General features: G+C 41.0%; 1 protein-coding gene and 1 long non-coding RNA gene across 2 annotated transcripts in view; one reads left to right on the top strand and one right to left on the bottom strand.

Annotated features, from left to right (window-relative positions):
- The window catches only part of LOC142045536 (uncharacterized), a 29,479-nt gene extending 18,875 nt beyond the window's left edge, over positions 1-10,604 (bottom strand). The window contains exons 1-2 of the long non-coding RNA XR_012654640.1: positions 10,429-10,604; positions 9,700-9,869 (exon numbers count right to left, since the gene is read on the bottom strand). This is a non-coding gene — a long non-coding RNA (uncharacterized LOC142045536). The remainder of the gene's footprint in view (positions 1-9,699; positions 9,870-10,428) is intronic.
- A 63-nt stretch (positions 10,605-10,667) lies between these two features.
- The window catches only part of CAPZA2 (capping actin protein of muscle Z-line subunit alpha 2), a 31,819-nt gene continuing 24,403 nt past the window's right edge, over positions 10,668-18,083 (top strand). Inside the window, exon 1 of the mRNA XM_075059140.1 lies at positions 10,668-10,774. Coding sequence (XP_074915241.1) covers positions 10,736-10,774 — 39 coding nt within the window. The 5' untranslated portion in view covers positions 10,668-10,735. The remainder of the gene's footprint in view (positions 10,775-18,083) is intronic.

Below are 18,083 nucleotides of genomic sequence, written 5' to 3' on the forward strand. Positions count from 1 at the left end.
AAAAACAGTGGTCTGCCTGTGTCTCACCACCTCCTGCCTATTAACATTCCTTCTAGGTCTTTCATAGGTTATCAAAGTCTCACATCCTGCCACCGTTAAATTTTGAAGAAAATTTTTTGTCTTCTCCTGTGTTGCACTTGAAACATGTATAAAGGCTCCTTGCTGCTCTCCTTTGCCTCTTTCCCTAAAAATCACTTTTGACTTCAGAGCCACAAAAATTTGAAAAGTAGTGAGAATATAGAGCCCTCTCCATCACACTAGATGGTGTTACCTTATGTATCTGGATATCCCACTTCTGTTTGTATCTCTTCGTCACCTCATCCTACTCATCACAACAGGGATGAGACTCCTTTCTTTGCTGTATATCCTGATCTGACATGAGAGACTAAAACCAGAAGTTCAAAATCTTCTGGTGGGAAAGGAAGCGGAGCACAGTATTTGCACTAACTTTCCACAGATTGCAAAAGCCTGAGCTTACCATCTGGAAGGAAAGTACATGAGGCCTTCTGTCAGACTAATGATCCGTATCAGTCAGGGATATCATTACAACAGCAGCAACACGAGTTAAAACAGGCAAAGATACATAGCAGATGCTATTCTCTAAAAATTAGAAAACTGGTTAAAGCACACGTGGAATAAAACTTTGTTCCCTTTTGGATCAAAAGCATTTTCTTTGGTTCAAAATAGTTCATCTAGATATTGAAATTGTTTAGTGAATTATTAATTACTATCAAAATACAGTTCTGGTTTTAGTATTTTCCACTCCCAATTAGTTCACACAAAATGCTTGCTAAAGGGCCACAGAGAGGAAAATGGCAGCAGTTTTTTCAGAGTAAGCATGTTTTACTCCTCTGTGTATTCCTTGAACATGGAGAAATGAAAGTAGTATAACCTGACCTTTAATCTTTGTGTTACTTTTGTTCTGAGTTGTTCTTCTTAACCAGAAGATTACTTCGGGGAAGGGGGGAATGCATTATGGTGAGATGTGTTTCTTCTGGTTTTGTATTAGACTTTTGTCAGTTGTCTTTCATGCCAGTTGAGGGAGAATTTGACCAACTATCCCTATATCCCAATCTACTACAACAAAAAAAGCCATCTTTTTTCCCTTTTTAAAAACTTGTCAGGAATATCCATTATTATTAACCTAATCAAAATCCTACTCCCATAGAGGCAATCAGTAGTGGAAATGCTCGGGGGAGGAGGCAGGAATTCTTCCTTGTAAACCACTGAAAAAAGGGATGACAATATGAAGCCTATGAAGCTGATCACAGCTGAGTACAAAACAAGCATGTAATACAATGATGGATAATTCCTGCATTAAGCTTTGTTATGCTTCTGGTATTAATTTTGCTCTTTGCAACAGACCTCTGTATCATTATATAACCCAATTAAGTGTAAAATTGAGGCCTCAAAATAGGAAAATAGGGGTTTTTGAAGTCAAACAAGATAAATGCTATCTTGAGACAATGTATAGACATATAAAATTTGGCATTCCCTCCCACAGACACACTGCCCATTTGTCTGTAACCTCCTCCCTTGATTCCCACTCATTTAATCTTAACTAAAAAGGCCCATGGTCAACATCAACTTCAGAATCCAGGTGGGTGAAATCCTGGCTCTCTTGTAGTCAGATGGAGACCTACTAATTTCTAGAGCACCAGTAAATTGAGAACAATGTGATTATTACAGTCATATACAGAACTACTTTTGCTAAAGGATAATGGTAAGATAAATTCCTTAGTTTCTTTTACATCTAAGGTGGTTTCACTGCGTCCCTGTGCAGAGATAAGAAATGACAGATTTCCCAAGGCCACAGGTGAGTTCTGCAGGACAGGGTTTACATGATTGCTATAGACAAACTGCACCACCATCTGTGCCACTCTTCCATTAAACAGTGCAGAATAAATAAACAAACAAACAAACAAACCTCTTTTAATAGATTAATGTGATTCTATCAATACACAACATGGCAACTGTTTCAAAAGCAGAAGACTGAAGTTATGTTCCCACATCAGCATTCAGACACTGTCCTAATTTTCGCAAGTATTTACTTGTGTTATGTAACAACTTTACTGAAGTCAGAAGCAAGTATACTCAAGTACTAATATTTTGTGCATCATCCAGGGGCCGAACAATAAAAAATGAAATTACATTGGTTTACTTCAAAATCCTAACTCCCCTTCCTACTACTTTTTCTAATATGTGATACAAGATCAAAAATTAAGGACCCACACCACTGTTAAGCAGCATGAAGCACCAATGTCTCTGAGGCATTTTTCTCTACACAGGCATAGAAGTTCTCAGCCCTTCAGTGACATCTGCTTGCATGGTTTACCTTTATTGAGATTTTATCTTCATAAGACATTCAGTTCTACAGAGAGTAAAAGAAAAAGGAATTTGGACTCCTCTAGTGAATCTCAACTTCATTAAACAAATCAGCACATTTGCCATTTCCTGTTGAAAAATAAAATTGCCAAACAATGTCTCCTTTAAAATGAAAGTAAATAAATCCAGCTAGAAGACTACACTTCCCTTTTTCAGAAAGGAGTAACTAAAAATATAAACAGGAACCAGGCTCAGTGAGAGGGAAGGAAAGGAATTTTTGTGTTTTCTCATGGAGCTTTTCAAAATCTGGTGGCTACTCTATTCCTATGAGTTAATTCTCTATCCCTGTAACAAGTTAAAGGCTGGGGAGAGCAGTGCTCCAGCTCCTTTGCTTTCTTCTAGCACCATTGCTGGTTTCTCCTCGTCCTCCCTTCTCTTCCCAATCTATCCTGGCACAGAGCAAAGGCAAACAAATGATGTGCACCAAAGGGGATCTGCACTGGTTCAGGCTGGAGAAGTCTCAGAGCTATCGTGAGGCACACAGTTATCTTAAAGGCCCTCTTCAGCCATTAAGGGGTGCAGAAGCCTTACACTTTGATTCTCCCCTGCTTCCTAATTCCCAGCCTGTCCTCTCCCTTTGTTAATCCTAATCCTGCTCTATCTCTGTATTATCAATAGCTACTGATACAACATTCCTGATGTCGGAGTAGGAGATGCAATAAAGGCAGTACAGAAATAGAGCCCTCATGGTACAAAGTCCTTTATGCATAAGTGTGCGATTTACCTCCCTGAGTACAGGTTCCCTGAGGAGCACAGAGCAATGCCGAGTTACAAGTGTAGTCCTTTCTCCCTTCCCTTAGCCTTGTAACTTCAGCTGTCCTTTGTGTTTTAACCTTAGCCTTTGTGACCCTTCCTTGGTCCATCACCTTCTTGCCCTTTGATCTTCTAACACTGACAGGGGATTTGGCTCTCATAACACAGGCACCTAATATTTAGACAGCTGGGTCTGAACTAGCCACCTCACTACAGCCAATAATCTTATCCTAAAACAGACGTCTTAACTAGGGCAGATGAATCTCACCCTTGGAGTGCTTATTTGTCCCTGTTGATGTAATGGGAGCCAAGGGTCACCAGCTCGGAGTCAGGTGTTTATAAGTATCAAAAAAACCTCCCCAAATAATCCCATTTCAAATACTCTACTAAACCTTTTTACAGACCTTCTATTTGACCCTGGTCTTCCCTGTTTCATTAATACCCACTCTAACCTCAGTAATTTCCCTGATACTTTTTCTTCACTCCTTTTTAAAAGCCAGAAGCCCTTCTGTATTCCATCCTCACTGGATCCAGTTCATTATGCTCCATATACTCTCTCTTCTTTGGCTCTTCCATGGAGCCACTTCCATTTTCACTTGAGTCTCTCTCCACCAGTTGCTGAACAAGAAAAGGGCTCAGAGAATCATGCCATACAATGTCAGAGAGGATTGCTTCAAGATCTCCCTTGCTACCTTCTTCTGCAACACAGGTCACAGAGTCTGTCTTTTAGAAAAATGGTCAATCTTTATTCTAAAATTGCTAGTGCCAGAGTTGACTTGGTTAAATTGCTCCAATAGTCAACTACTCTGACAATTAATACTAAGTTTATTTATTAATACTAAGTTTATTTTTAACCTGAATTTGTCCTAACTTCTGGCTATGAATCCTGTAATATCCTAATACATCAAAACATCCTATTAACAACTTTCTGATTTCCCAATAAGTACTCACAAACCCTTAAGCTTTTTGATGGTAAACTAACTAGATTGGATTGCTCACATTTTCCAGTCCCTGATTATTCTTTGAACTGCTTGCAATTCATAAATGTTCTCCCTGAAACCCTCTAGCTATACCTGTCTATAGCTAATTTATTTATCTTTGAAAAACAGGCTGTAAAATAGACATGCTAATAGTCTTCTTTCCAAAGCACCGTCACAGCGCATGGCTATGATATAATTTATTAATAAAATATTTATCACTGTAGCACAGAGTGATGTTTAGGTTAGCAACTTTTCCACAGACACTGTAAACAAGGCTAGAGAAAACTTTTCTACTCGTCCTATTTTTCCTGAAAACTCCAGTGCTGTAATTTAAACCCCTAAAATTGCTCGGTACTGGCAATCCATCATGCACTGCTAACCTCAAGAATACTTTTAGAATGCACTTTTACTACACTATTGTTCCTTACATTGCATCAGAATAAACTACCATTGAGAGAAGATATTCTGTAATGAAGGATGTTTTATAAGCGGTCACTAATCTTTGCTTGACAGTACTTCATTTTACATTTCAGAAGGAAATCAGGATTCTTTTATCATAGAATTTTGGATTAAGTGCTTTTGCAAGTCTGACAACTTTATCAAACAGTACACTAAGGAAGACAAAGGCCAGGTGAAGAAAAGAAGTTGGCAGGTAGAGACAACATTCTAAAAGCTAACGCTGTGGCTTTTAAATAGTTAACATACTAAGATAGCAAAGATAACAAACGTGTTAGGAGAAACCTACCAACACATACCCCATGTATGTAGATTACAGGCTTCAGAATCAGTAGAACATGAATTTTTTTGGCACCTCTGAAAATCTGTACATAATTTGGATTATATAAGCATTGCTCCTTCCAAAAGATAGCTTGGGACTGACTAGAACTGAAAGTAGATGTTTTAGCATGCGGCACTTCATCCTTATCGTCTTCTTGTTGCCTTCAGCTCTTTGCAGATGCTGATGCACTATTGCCCGTTGCCTTCAAAGAACTGCAACCGCCTTATCTCTGCTGGAGCAGGAGTAGCAGCCAACAAGACTTAGGTGTATTTCCTTCCTTTGGTTGCCTTCCTCTAAAATGCTCAACACTTGCTCTTTTTCAGCCTACTTCTGTGCATTCCCATCCTTGAATAAAATTCTGTATCACAAATAAATAATCCTGCTCTTAATTCTTGAAGGAGTGTATCTGCTTCAAAGCACCTCAATTTATGGGAGAACTAAATCTTCTTGTAACCAGTGAAGTAAACTACTTGCCTACATTTTAAGATAACTCTAAGAAACAACATGGGTATCTAATTCCTAAAGCATAGGTACATGTCAAAAGAAAGGCAAACATAAAACTTTGAATCTGAATTGCATAAGGCAAGATATATAGCTGACTATTCTTGGAGGGGACGAGGTAGAGAAAGAAGCTGAGAAAACTCCCAAGAATAGAAACCGAGTAGGAAGTCACAGAGCAAGTCTGGATAAGATCTGAATGCAGTCCTAAAATGAACCTAAAAAGAGCTTCTAGGGTAAATGTAGTAATAAAGGCCCCTAAAACTGACAAAAAAACCCCACTCTAAATATCAAGTTTGTCATCTAAGTAATTATGACATGCATAGTTTCCATGAAAATCACAAAATATGGTGAAAAATTAATAAAACTTGGAAAAATATTATGGTTGTGAAGCATAACAATTGATGTGACAATCTTAAAAATGCCACAGTAAGCAAGACCGTGAACTTGATGAGGAAAGAAACCAAAGGACAGTAAATTCTAAGGTATCAACAAAAATCTTGGCATAAGAAAGAAATTTTTTACAGTGAGAACAATCATTAACTGGAACAACTGCAAAGTGGTAGAGTCCCCATCACTGGAGGTTTTCAAGATGCAGTTGGACAGGGCCCTAGATAATCGCACCTATGCTCCCTTTCCCACAAAAGGCTGGACCAGAAGATCCTTCAAGGTCCCTTCCAATGTGGGCAGTTCTATGACTCTAAATGGGACTTCCACAGTAGATGAAGGGCTACTGAGTCATTCTCTTCAAAGTCTGTTGTGGCCTAAAAGATCACAAGTGTTATCTAAGAAGAAAGCTCAGTCTCAGGTTTGCTCTACAGTTGCACTTCATTAGAGTTTTCTTCCTGTCACAGCTTTCTTCACAACACTGTTTTAAGGATTTAACATTCAACTTCTCTAGAACAAACCTATCTGCTTTTGTCACTAAGGTTCTATAAGAGCAAACTGCAAGGTTTGCAAACACCAACTCCACCAAAATAAGGACACAAATTGGCAGGCAATTCCCAAGGCCCCAAGATCTGATACATATTTGGGAATCTCGGGAACGGGAGTATGCCTCCCACCAACCCACAGGAATGTGAGGTTTTATACCATCAGGTATCAGGATTCAGGGAGACACTTCCCACAGAAAGGTGCAGGCAGCAGGGACACAGCCCGCCACACCTTTCTGGGCACTCCTGTCCCACTGCCAGGAGCACCATCTGAGCGGGGCTCAGAGCTTGGCCAGAGTCCACCTTTGTCCTAGGAAACAGTGTAGTACGTCCTCCAGATTAAACAAGTAAGCACCAAATACACCTCTCATCAATTTGTCCTCTGAACAGATGCAGTAGGTCAAATGTCAATTGCCTGTGTTGAATAAGAATAATGAAAATGTAATTATCTTTTTCTGCATCGTTTATCTCAATCTTGGGGGCCAGCGCAGAAGGACAGAGGAAGTGTTCTGTGCTAACACCTATGTGCCATTGCCTCCTCGCCCGTCTTCAGGATGGCTTTAGCACAGAAACTGCACTTCTCTGAACCCATTTTGACAGCCCTTCAGGGAGACCTTGCAGGAAGGATTGCTGTGCCCTTCCTCCCAGTGCTACTCAAGAGCCAGGGGTCTGGCCTTACAGAGTCAATACAGAAAGAAATGACAGCAGCAGTACAGCAAAATAGCAAGGTACTTGATTGGTAGCTCTGTTGTGTCCAATTAGACGAAGTAGAACTCAATAGCTGTGCTTTTTTTTTTTTTTTAATTCATTTGTTTTTCTCTCATTGCATCAGTAAACCACATACTGCTGATCAGATAGATCTGCTAGCCCACGGTAAGCTTCATGTCGGGGGACTAGACATCTACTAAGACATGAGCTAGCTAGTTAGCAATAGGATCTTTTGCTGTTCTTTATGTGATTGTAGTGCAGATTATCCTTTGATCAATGTGTAGAGACACTGGCACATGAAAAAGATCACTAATGTGGGTGAATTTTACAGCATGAGAAGATTTACTGGCTGGAAATTGGCTGTATTCAATTTGAAGATGTATGACTTCAGATAAAATGCATATAAATTCTGAACTAACTCAGGTATCACTGCTATTTCCTAAGTCACTTCTTAGTCTTGACATCCTTAAGCCTGATATCCTGAAATTTGTTCTGCATCTTCAGGACCATTTTTAGACCTCCTTTAAATTCCCCCTGAAATTTCCATATTCTTCCTGAAAAGACACACAAGCACTCCAAAACACTGAGTCACAGGGCAAGAACAGTACTTATTTCTGTGTGATTATTCATTTCCCATTAAGTCCTCAGGCCACCGTAAAGCACCTGCCAGGGTAGTATGCAGAAGGTTCCCATTAGTATCTACGATGACTACACAGTCCTCCTCTGAATCATTCATTTCAACACGCGAATTTCAGTAAACTTCAAGAAAAAACCTGGTGTAAACATGGTACATCCAACAAATAGATGCATTAACTTATGAGAAAACTATTAATGTTTTTCTGGTAAGATCTACCTTTTTGAACTATCCTCTTAATACATATTAAATAAAGCAACATCCCCTAGCTGGCAAATCCCAAGGTGTGTTAAAAATTAACAGGAGCATTTCACAGATCTCCTCAGCTAGTTACTCTTAAGACTCCTGGGTGGAATTTACAAAGTCCTGTCGTGTGAAACTCAATGTTGCACAATGCTTTCCCCTGCTACAGACCATTACCTTTTATTATTGAGTCCAAATAATATATGTGAGATATTCTAAAAACAAATATCCTTTAGATGTACCTTTTCTGCTCTACACTTCACCACTCTGCATCTAGCAATGGCCCTATTAAACACTGTTTGGTTGTCCTCTGTTTTGTTCCTGACATGAATAAACTACTGTCTGTTATCTTGATCCTCCATGACTACAGGTATTTTAAATCTCTCTTCAACTTTCCCGAATCAGTCACGTTGTCCAACTTGTACATTCATTATTTTGACTCTTTTTCATTTTCATCCTTTGTTGATATATTGATTTTTGGTGCCATTGTAATTTCCACGTATCCATTTGACCGTAACAACTTCTTGTCCAATATCACTTTCCTTCATTTCCATGCAACAGTCCTGTTAGGGCATCTAGAATGACAGCCTTGAAAAATTCTACAGATATTGGCAATATTTTGCTATACTGCATGTGACAGCATTAATCATTGCGTACAAATACTCCCGCAAGAAAGACAGATGTGGATGAACTCTACAGCATAACCAGATCCTTTGGCTAGAAGCTGGCTACATTCATACCACTAACCATGACCAACTGAGATGTTTTTTGACACCTATGATTTTCCAGTCCAGCTTTTCTTTGTCCATTATAACTGGGTCGAAGTACACTGTGCTGGACATTAAGAAAATGTATTTTTTTAAATGTTACCAAAGAGTTATCACTAGACATACAATTCCTCCACCATACTTCCTTCAGTTTGAAGTAACAATAAAAGCTATTCTTCCCACATATTAGGAACAGAGCGTTAAGAAGTTCAACTTATTCTCTAGCAAGATCAGGTGGTCCATGGCAGACCATATTTCATTTAATGAATTAGAACTTTAATGTATAAAAAATTAAGTTCTTATTCTTCTGAAACTTCTCTGACTTTGAAACAGCTAATGGCCACTCTGGCATAATACACCAGCCTTTTTACCTTTTCCATCCCGAAGAACGAGGTCTATACATCAATTTCAACATCGTACAAGACTCCACCCACTAACTTTGTTATACTAATCATATAATCTTTCTCAAGTTCCAAATTGTCTTACACGTTTGAGTTTCCTAACATTAATACGCAGTAATCTGAAAGATGTACCCGACAAACAATATAACATTTGGATTTACTTCACAATGCTTTAGAGTTGCCCTTTTTTAGAACGTAGAATGAGGATATTTATTTTGTTCTCTCGGCTGCCCTCGCTCTTGTATCATCCTAGGAATTGGCACCGATATTAATGAGATGAAGCCTACAGACAGCCAATTTTATTCAGACTTTATCCCAGTGTTCCACAAACCCCAAATACTCTACTTGGCTAACACCAGTATTTCCCATGTTCTTTCTACTTATTTATTTCTACTTCTTTCCTACTGATCCAGGAACAGGAAGGATTTCTCAAAAAGGTTGTCTGACTCCTCTTTTGGTGTCCTTTTTAGGCCTCTGCAGTTTTTCACCTTGTGCAGAATGGAGCCTGCAACTGTCTCACTGTTGCCACAACAGATCATTATCAAAGCAGCTTCTCCTGCTTATCTGTCTTCCCAGTCTGACTTTGCTCCTAGAAGAAAACAAAACTTCCTACTGTCTACCTGACCCTTGAAGAATAGTTCAACAATCCTCGCTGGAATGAAGTCATGGAGGAGGACGACCATCATCTGCGCCACGGCTGGCTGGAAGGGAGGGAGGAAGCATTCCCAGGGAGTGCCAACACATACTGCCTTGTTCTCTCACCACTCTCTGGGCATCTGCCCCTGGGTCACTGTTGGAAGAAGACACACAATTTCACTGGCCTCAAACCCACATGGTTTGAGCTACACAAATGTTGTCTTCCCTCTACCCCAGATCTCCTCAAAACTTCTGCTGTCTTCTTCCAGGCAACCCTTGCAGGCCGTTATCTCGGCTGCCCCTCTGTGTACCTGCAATGTCACACGGCTGAAGACACTCTTCACACCTTCTCACTCTTGCGGTAAAAAATCTCCCACCTCTTTATTTTCCTGTTCCCTTCCATTGACCACCTTCCTCTTCCACATCCAATCTACTACAGCACCAATAATTTCACACAATCTATTTCCTCAGTCTCCGTTGCCGGCCTCACACCAAGCTTCCCGAAATCTCTTCCAGCAGGCTGCCGCCTGCTCCAGACAAGCCCCCCCGGCACTCGCCCAAACACCCAGCGCCCGCGTCCACTAACCCCCACGGAGCGTGCTGCCAGGCGGGTGTCGGAATCCTAGCAATTTTTAGTTCCGTCTACCCACATTTCCAGTCATCTTACTTAAATGGCTCATTTTTGCTACCAAAAGAGAGATGGGAGCCCCTACTGTTCGTTCAGAAGACGCCCTGAGGGGCGCAGCAGGCCCTGCCGCCGTGCTGCCCGCTCCGACTCCCTCTGCCGCGACACCCAGCCACCGGCGGAGACGGAGACGGAGACGGAGACGGAGACGGAGACGGACACGGACACGGACACGGACAGACACCTCGGCCGCCCGATCGCCCGCCCCCGTAACCTCCCCACAGGGGGACCCCCGCCCCTGGCCGCACGCATGCGCATTGACGCCGCCTGCCCCGCCCTTCCTGCTGGGAGGGAGGAGACGGGGGCGGGGGCGGCGGCCGGAGCCAGACGGGAAGATGGCGGACCTGGAGGAGCAGCTGTCCGACGAGGAGAAGGTAGGGGCGGGTGGAGGTGCTGCGCCCAGGCGGGCCGCCCTGTGGTCTCCCGGCCCTCTGAGCCGGGAGGCCGCGGGGGCGAGCTCGGCCCTCGCCCTGTGGTTCGTCTTTTTACCGTCGCCCCGCGGCCGGGCCTGTCAGTCAGGGGGGCGGGAGGAGGGTCGGCGGGGAGGCCGGGGGAAGGGCCGGCCCGGCCGCCGCGCCGGCCCCGGCGCATCTCCCGCCGCTTCCTTCTAGGGTGCGGGCCCGGCGCGGGGCGGGGCCCGGTGTCCGGCGGAGGCCGCTCGGCCGGCTCCTGGCTGCCGCCGGGGCGGCGGGCACGGCCGCTGCGTGCCGCCGCCTCCGCCCGGTGCGCGGCGGGGCGGAGGGGGGACGGGACGGGACGGACGGCGGGGAGAGGCCGAAGAGGCGCGGGGGGTTGGGGGGAGACACGCACACGACTCTCCCTTCCCCTCCCCTTCCCCCATCTCCGCTTCCCGTTTCCCAGGCGCCTTGCCGGTGCCAGCCGGCCGCTCCACGGCACCGGCGCTGCCCTCCCCACGCAGGGGCTGCGGGGCCGGCCTTGGCCATCGCCGCCCCTTTCAGCCCCGGGAGGAGGTGGGGTGCGGGAGGTTTCGGAGAGGAGGGGAGGGTGTGGGGGTGAGGAAGGCTGTTCTACTTCCTATTAGGAGGCAGTAATTGGGGAAGTGTAAGGTCGAGGAGCAGGGGGTCTGCGTGAACGAGGTGTACGTGTAATCCCTTTTTCATGGCAGTTGGAAACTTCTTAGATTTAAGGCGGATTTTTCCAGAAAAATCTCACAAGCACCGGGGTGTCTTGTAAGACCTCAGTTATTAGTGCTGCTTGTCTTCCTCTGTGGGATCCACCTTCATGGCAGCTGCCTGTTTCAGAGCTAGGGTGTGGTGTTTTGTGTACATGGTGCTGGTGCACTGCTCATGGCTTTATGTAATGCACGGTATTACTCCTTTTTTTACTTTAAAAACATAGGTTTTCATGGCTGCGGAAGCTGTGAGATGACTTAAATGTGGGAGACGTCAATAAGTGATGTTTCAAACTTCTCTGAAGTTAGAAGGATGTCTAAAATGTCTAAGTAGTTACAACAAGGCAGATTTCCTGCGTGTTTGAGGTTAACAGGGCCAGGTTTCAGAACTAGAGATGCACTGATACGCCAAGAGATGCATAGCGCCAGGATCTCACAATCTGTTTCCCAAGAGGCTTTAAGACTGTGCCCTCCTCTAAATTCGCATTCAAATGCCACCTCTCTGTTGGTACAAGTAGTAATGTAATCAAGAAATATATGTGGTAATCCATGGCTCTTTTAGCCCCTTTTAGAAAATACAAGTAACTCTAATCCAGTACGTTGTTCCTATAGGGAAGAATACTTAGACTACAAGTTATCTTGGCGTCATTGAATGGTTGAGGATGGAAGGGACCTCTGGAGGTCATTTTGTCCAATCCCCCTGCTCAAGCAGGATCATCTAGAGCAGGCTGCCCAGGACTATGTGCAGATGGCTTTCGGAAATCTCCAAGGATGGAGACTCCACAACCTCCCTGGGCAACCTCTGCCAGTGCTGGGTCACCCTTGCAGTAAAAAAGAGTGTTTCCTTATGCTCAGACAGCACCTCCTGTGTTTTGTTTTGTGCCCATTGCCTCTGGTCCTGTCAAATAATAAAGCCACAATGATAGTGTTATCTTGCCTCTGTATGATTTGAGAAGTGCTGCGTGTGCCTTTGTGACTGACAGAGTTAAGTTCTGAACTTTCTTCTATCCATTAATTCCAGTTTTTCGTTTCTCCCCAAATGGGTGCAGACCCTCTAGAGACTCTCCTGCCTCCGTACAAGTGAACAGAATCAACACTCTTCCATTGTAAATTTCAATTGATTCCTTTATACGCTTCAGTCCCATATAAAATTGATTGTCCTGTATGAGTGGAATTTTCCAAGCCTGGCAGTGTATTTCATTGGCTAATAAAGCAAAGATAGGCAACACTGCAAAGTCTTGGAAAAGCAGGCAAATATCCATGCAGATCCTGTGATGCCTTAAGATTTTAATTCTGATACGTTTAAGTTGTGCTATCATCTTACAGTAAAAATGTTATCTCAAACATTCAGTTTTACTGAGCTAAAAAAAAATCAGCTGGACTGTATTTGAAAAGCACACCCTTCTCACCCATCCAGTTGGGACTATAAATAAATGTAGGGGTAGAGGCAGACAGACAAACATTCATTTTCTTGGGCAATGAATCACATTGCTCCTTTATTTACTTTTCTCCCATGATACAGAACTGATAGTGTTGAAGGCTGACGCAGATGATGATGATGGTATAGTTTTGTAGGCAATTTCAATAGACACCTGACTAGAACACTGGTCAAAACTGCTGAAATTCAAGGAAGGAAGAAGGTGAACAAAATGACAGAACTTTTTTGTACCAGACTTGTAATAATGCTGTAAAAGCATAACTACATAGGAGATGAAGTGATGTAGCGCTAAGACAAGTTCTGAAAGGTCTTTGATTAATGTCTTTCTTCATGTATAGTCAGTAGATGTAAGTGTTGCAAAGGCAGTAAGCAATTCCATTTGTAGCGGCTATACATTCCTGTTACTATCTAGTAGTCAGTGTAAGATGGCTGTATTTAGCTCTAACATAATTCGGGTTTAAAACTTGCAGTGTTCAGCGTAGTTGAGAATACAGACAGGACATGGATTGGAATAGTGGCAAAATGGAGAGTTACAGTTCAAGTAATGAAGCTCTAAAACCAAGGAGGGAGAAGAGCCAGTTGCCAGAAAGAACACAATTTCAATATTGAAGATTGTGTAACTGGTTTTGAACCCAGTATTGTTCCGTAGATTCACATTTTAGCATGAGATTTTTGAAGTCTTGCTTATCTTTCAGTGATGATAGTAAGCGTGAGGATAAATTTGAAAAAGCTTTTTTGACAAAATCTGAGAACTATTTGTAGTAAATACATTGTATAAGATTTGTGTACATCCAAAGATCTGAAGTTGGGCCATTGCCAGTGAAAGTTACTGGCTTTAGCATCCACTACCAGGGATTTTGCAGTGCTAATAAAAACAGCTTTTGTGAGACGCAGTGTTTTGTAGTTGCTTTATTCACCCAGGTCACTGAAAGTTCAGAAGCTTTTAGATAAGTGGAATAATGTAGGTTTATGTTTGCTTCAGTCTATAAATAAAAATGAGTTGTGAGAGGTGGAAATCTTGAAGCCCTGAACTCTTAAGGGAGATAGCAATGGGAAGTCATTCATTCTGTGCCCTTCCTATGGGTAATGCATCCTCACTTAACAAGTTTTGAATGCAAAACCTGTTTATTTATCCAGCATATTTGAAGTAGTTTTGTTAAAGTCTCGTAACCATTTTTTGCAGTTTAATTTCATTCCAGTTTCTGTAGAAATTGTTTTCTTACCTGTGGCTGTGTCAAACTAATAAGCATATATAAAAATGTTTTTAATGAGCATATTATTGTGAATATAAAAGCTACAATTTATCTACATTAATATAGGCAATGATTAATGGAAGGTACTGATTTTACTGTAAAAGTTGCATTTACTAATGTAAATATTCATTAAAAGAAACCCCAGTGCAAATGCAAAGCAAGACTAAAACTATTTAAATCATAAAACTAGTTTCTGCAGTCCATTTTTGGTGACTCGAAGGGATGTGTTTACTGTAGGTGGTTTGGTTTTTGTTTTTTTTTTTTAATGTGAATCCTGTTCTCTACAAAGCACAGGAGTTAAATAAGCTTTGTTGATATCAAGATAAAGCCTGAGAAAATCGGGATGCCTTCAGGGAGGAAAGGGGAGAATCCTTGTAGGAAAGAATAACACATCAGGTTTTTTTAAAGCAGAATTAACTCTTGCATTCCTTAAAATGCTGAGTGTATAAATACGGGAATTGTCAAACATGACTTCAAAAAAAGGAACCACACCCCTTTTGGTAAGGTTCTGTCTCAGTAGTTCTACTTGTTCAGGAAGGTGGGGGTTTAACAGTAGGTCAGCTTGCTGTAATTAGAGCAAAACTTCTCTTCTGATGAGGAGGAAGTAGTCCCACTTGTGAAAATGAACCAGCATTGCTTCCAGGTATTTCCTGGTGCATTGGGTAACTTTGTAACTTCTTAAATTAGGTGTCAAAACCTACAAATCTAAATAATAAAGGTGGTTGTCTTATACCCACAAAACTCTGCAGTGTAGTTCTGTCAGATTGAGGAAAACTTGTTTCTTTAGTCAGTGCTAAAAGTCTATGCCAGTAAAATGCATTCTCATGTGTGTAACTTCATTTTTAAAACAAAATACATAGCAGATCGCACTTGCATGTACAAACCTACCAATGTGGGAGGTTCAGGTGTTTCCTTAATGCAAATATAAACCTTTTCCCTGAAATTGCTTTGGAAGCGTTAGCAGAATTTTTTGACAAAACTGTTACTTTTTTAAAATCTTTACAGGTATTAAAGCAATACATGTGCTCTAAATTATTCATTTTGGAAGGATCTTGAATTCTGACTTTTAGAATTGCCCTGAATGAGACTTTGAGACCATAGATGATTAGAAGCAGAATGTGTTGGTGTGGAAGCAGGATTTGGATAGCCTTTTCTGGATGTAATTGCACTGTAATTTAGAAGGTAAACTTAAGGTAAAGTTTTGCAGGTGTCCTTAATGTTCTTTCTTTGTAGTTCATCAGTGTATGCTTTGTTTTATATTTAAAAGTGCAGCTTTGCCAACATGTCTAGCAGGAGGACCTTGTGAGCTCTCTGGTTCTTGTTTATATTTAAATTCTGAATGGAACTGGAAATGCTGTAGCAGGTTCTGATGAAGGGTTGAAAAACCTTTAATACTTAAATATGAAGTAACTCAGTTGCTGTTTAAGCATATCTTCTGTTTAATTTACCACATTATCAAAGCTGTGAAAGTTAACATTTTTCCACAAGTAAAATGTAACAGAAGTTGTGTCGAAGGAATTGTTATTCCAAAGGTGAGGTTAAACTCAATGGTTACATTTTGAAAACATTTTGAGGAAATTCTTTAATAAGAATGAGGAAGTTGGGAGTGCTTCTCAGACTGACATGTAATTCTGAATTCCAAGATTAAGATTTTTATGTACATCCTGAGATATCATAGTGTGTTGTCTTGAGTTGGGAATTAATTAAAAAAAAAAAAAAAAAAAAAAAAAAAACCAAAACAAAACCCAAACAAACAAAACCAAACAAAAACCCAAAACATCGATACCCTTGAGATTGAAAGACAGAATGGAAATTTTAATCACTTTGTTGGGAAATTACAGAAGCGTTCAACACCTTCTGAAAAAATGATCATATACTGTATCTATAACTGCAAATAACAACTTCATTTGATTGTAGAGTCATACAGGCTGGAAGAAACTTCTGGTCAAAGCAGGCCAAGTTAGTTCGGGTTGGTTAGGGACTTGCACTTTGAGTTTTGGCCATCTCCAAGGATGGAGACTGCACAGGCTCTCTGGGTGACGTGTTGCAATGTTTGACTACACCCATGGTGAGAAACTTCTCCTAATATTTAATTGTTGCAACTTGTGTCTAGTGCTGCTTGTCTTTTCACTGTGCATCTCCACAGAAAGTTCTTGTGCAAAGCAAAATTTTGTGCATTTTTGACAAGTTAAAAATAATTATCTGAAGCTTGAAGATGAATACAAACAACACCTGTTGTTATAAATATAAGATCAGTGATTTCTAAAACTGCAGTTCATATATTCTTCTGTTAGTAGTAGTTTGAAGAAATTACATTAATTTTTGTGGATTATGACTTTTACCATGTCATGGAGTATTTATAATGCAGTGGCACCTCAGGACCATCAAAAGCCCTGTTCTTGCTGCCTTTGTGCTCGCAGAACTTTTGCGGAAGCTTGCTACCCAGGAAACCTCATAGTTTAAGTAGATAAGAGAAACAAATTGAACCAAAAATAGAGAAGAGTAATAGAACAAATTATTGGCAAATTCAGTAATGAAAGCAGAAACAATAATTGTGATATACCAGATAAGGTTATATTGCCCACCAACATGGTCATCGACCTACAGTTCTACTGTGAAATACCATCTTTGATTGATTTCCAATTTTGGCAGCCAAAGAGGAACAGGATAAGGATTTTGGCCACATTGTTTAGCAAATCAGTGTATTTTTCTCGGGCAGCACTGTATAATACTCACTTCCATTGTATGAAAGTGGGGCGTAAAGGAGACTGAACTGCTTATGCAGAAATGAAAGCAGATTTTTCAGCATATGGAAATTACTCTTTTTTATCCTTGAGTAAAAAGCTTCCAAAATGTAAAATATTTCAAATACTTAACTTTACGGAAGGCATTAAAACTTTCAAACTAATACATAACTTCAAGAGAATTTGAAGACACTGGATTTGGGAGGGGGAGGCATACAGTTAAGGTGGCACCTTATTCTATGACTTTTAATAAAGGCATTTTTCATAGAGCAAGCTGATATTGTTCCTTTTCTCTCCCCACTGTTATTGAATCCAGGCTTGCTGTCCTTGGAATATCGAATTATAAATAATGATCTTGGAGTATTAGGAAGGATCACTTCAAAAATTTAGACTTTGTGGTGGAAGAATGCTTTGCAAATGTGAACCAAGTGCTTTTTAGGTTACGGTAGATACCACTCTATAAAGACTGCTGTGAAAGAGAGGTCTCGTTGCTGAACTGAGGAGCCCATGTGTTGGGCTAACAGAACCCCTTGATTCTGTATGTGGGAGATGATGCTAGTGGTTCCTTTCTTTGTGAAGTCTTAGTTTGCCATTTCTTATACCTTTTACTTCTCAAACAAAAGTTAATGCTTTTGCTTTTCACTAAATGTAAAATTTTACTACTTTTTCAGTTTTCAACGAATGACTTCTGCAAGGAAATTCTGAGATTTTTTTTTTATGCTTATTATCTTTTGTCTGTCTGATCCATAAGCAAAGTATGGGATTGCCCACCTTCTAAAGGTTTTACGGATAAGATTCACTCATAAATTTACATCAGACCAATGACTGCATTAGACCTTTGTCAAATCATATGAGATTTTTATTCATCTAAGGGAGTACTAGCCTCTAGCATGCTTCCCAAAACAATGTTTTGTTCCTTGGGTTAATTACATATATTGGGGCTTGACCCTACAATGAAATAGGAAGTACCAAAGAATGACAGAGTTTGAGATACTGATATTTTAAAGCACCCAATTTATACTCTTCTGAGACTGGAACTTAATGCTACTTTATTGGGCACATCTCCTATTCATCCAGGGGTGTTTTTCTTTCTTTTTTTCTTTTATTTTTTTTCTT

The sequence above is a fragment of the Buteo buteo genome, chromosome 28 (genome assembly GCF_964188355.1).
Source record: "Buteo buteo chromosome 28, bButBut1.hap1.1, whole genome shotgun sequence".
NCBI classification, from domain to species: Eukaryota; Metazoa; Chordata; class Aves; order Accipitriformes; family Accipitridae; genus Buteo; species Buteo buteo.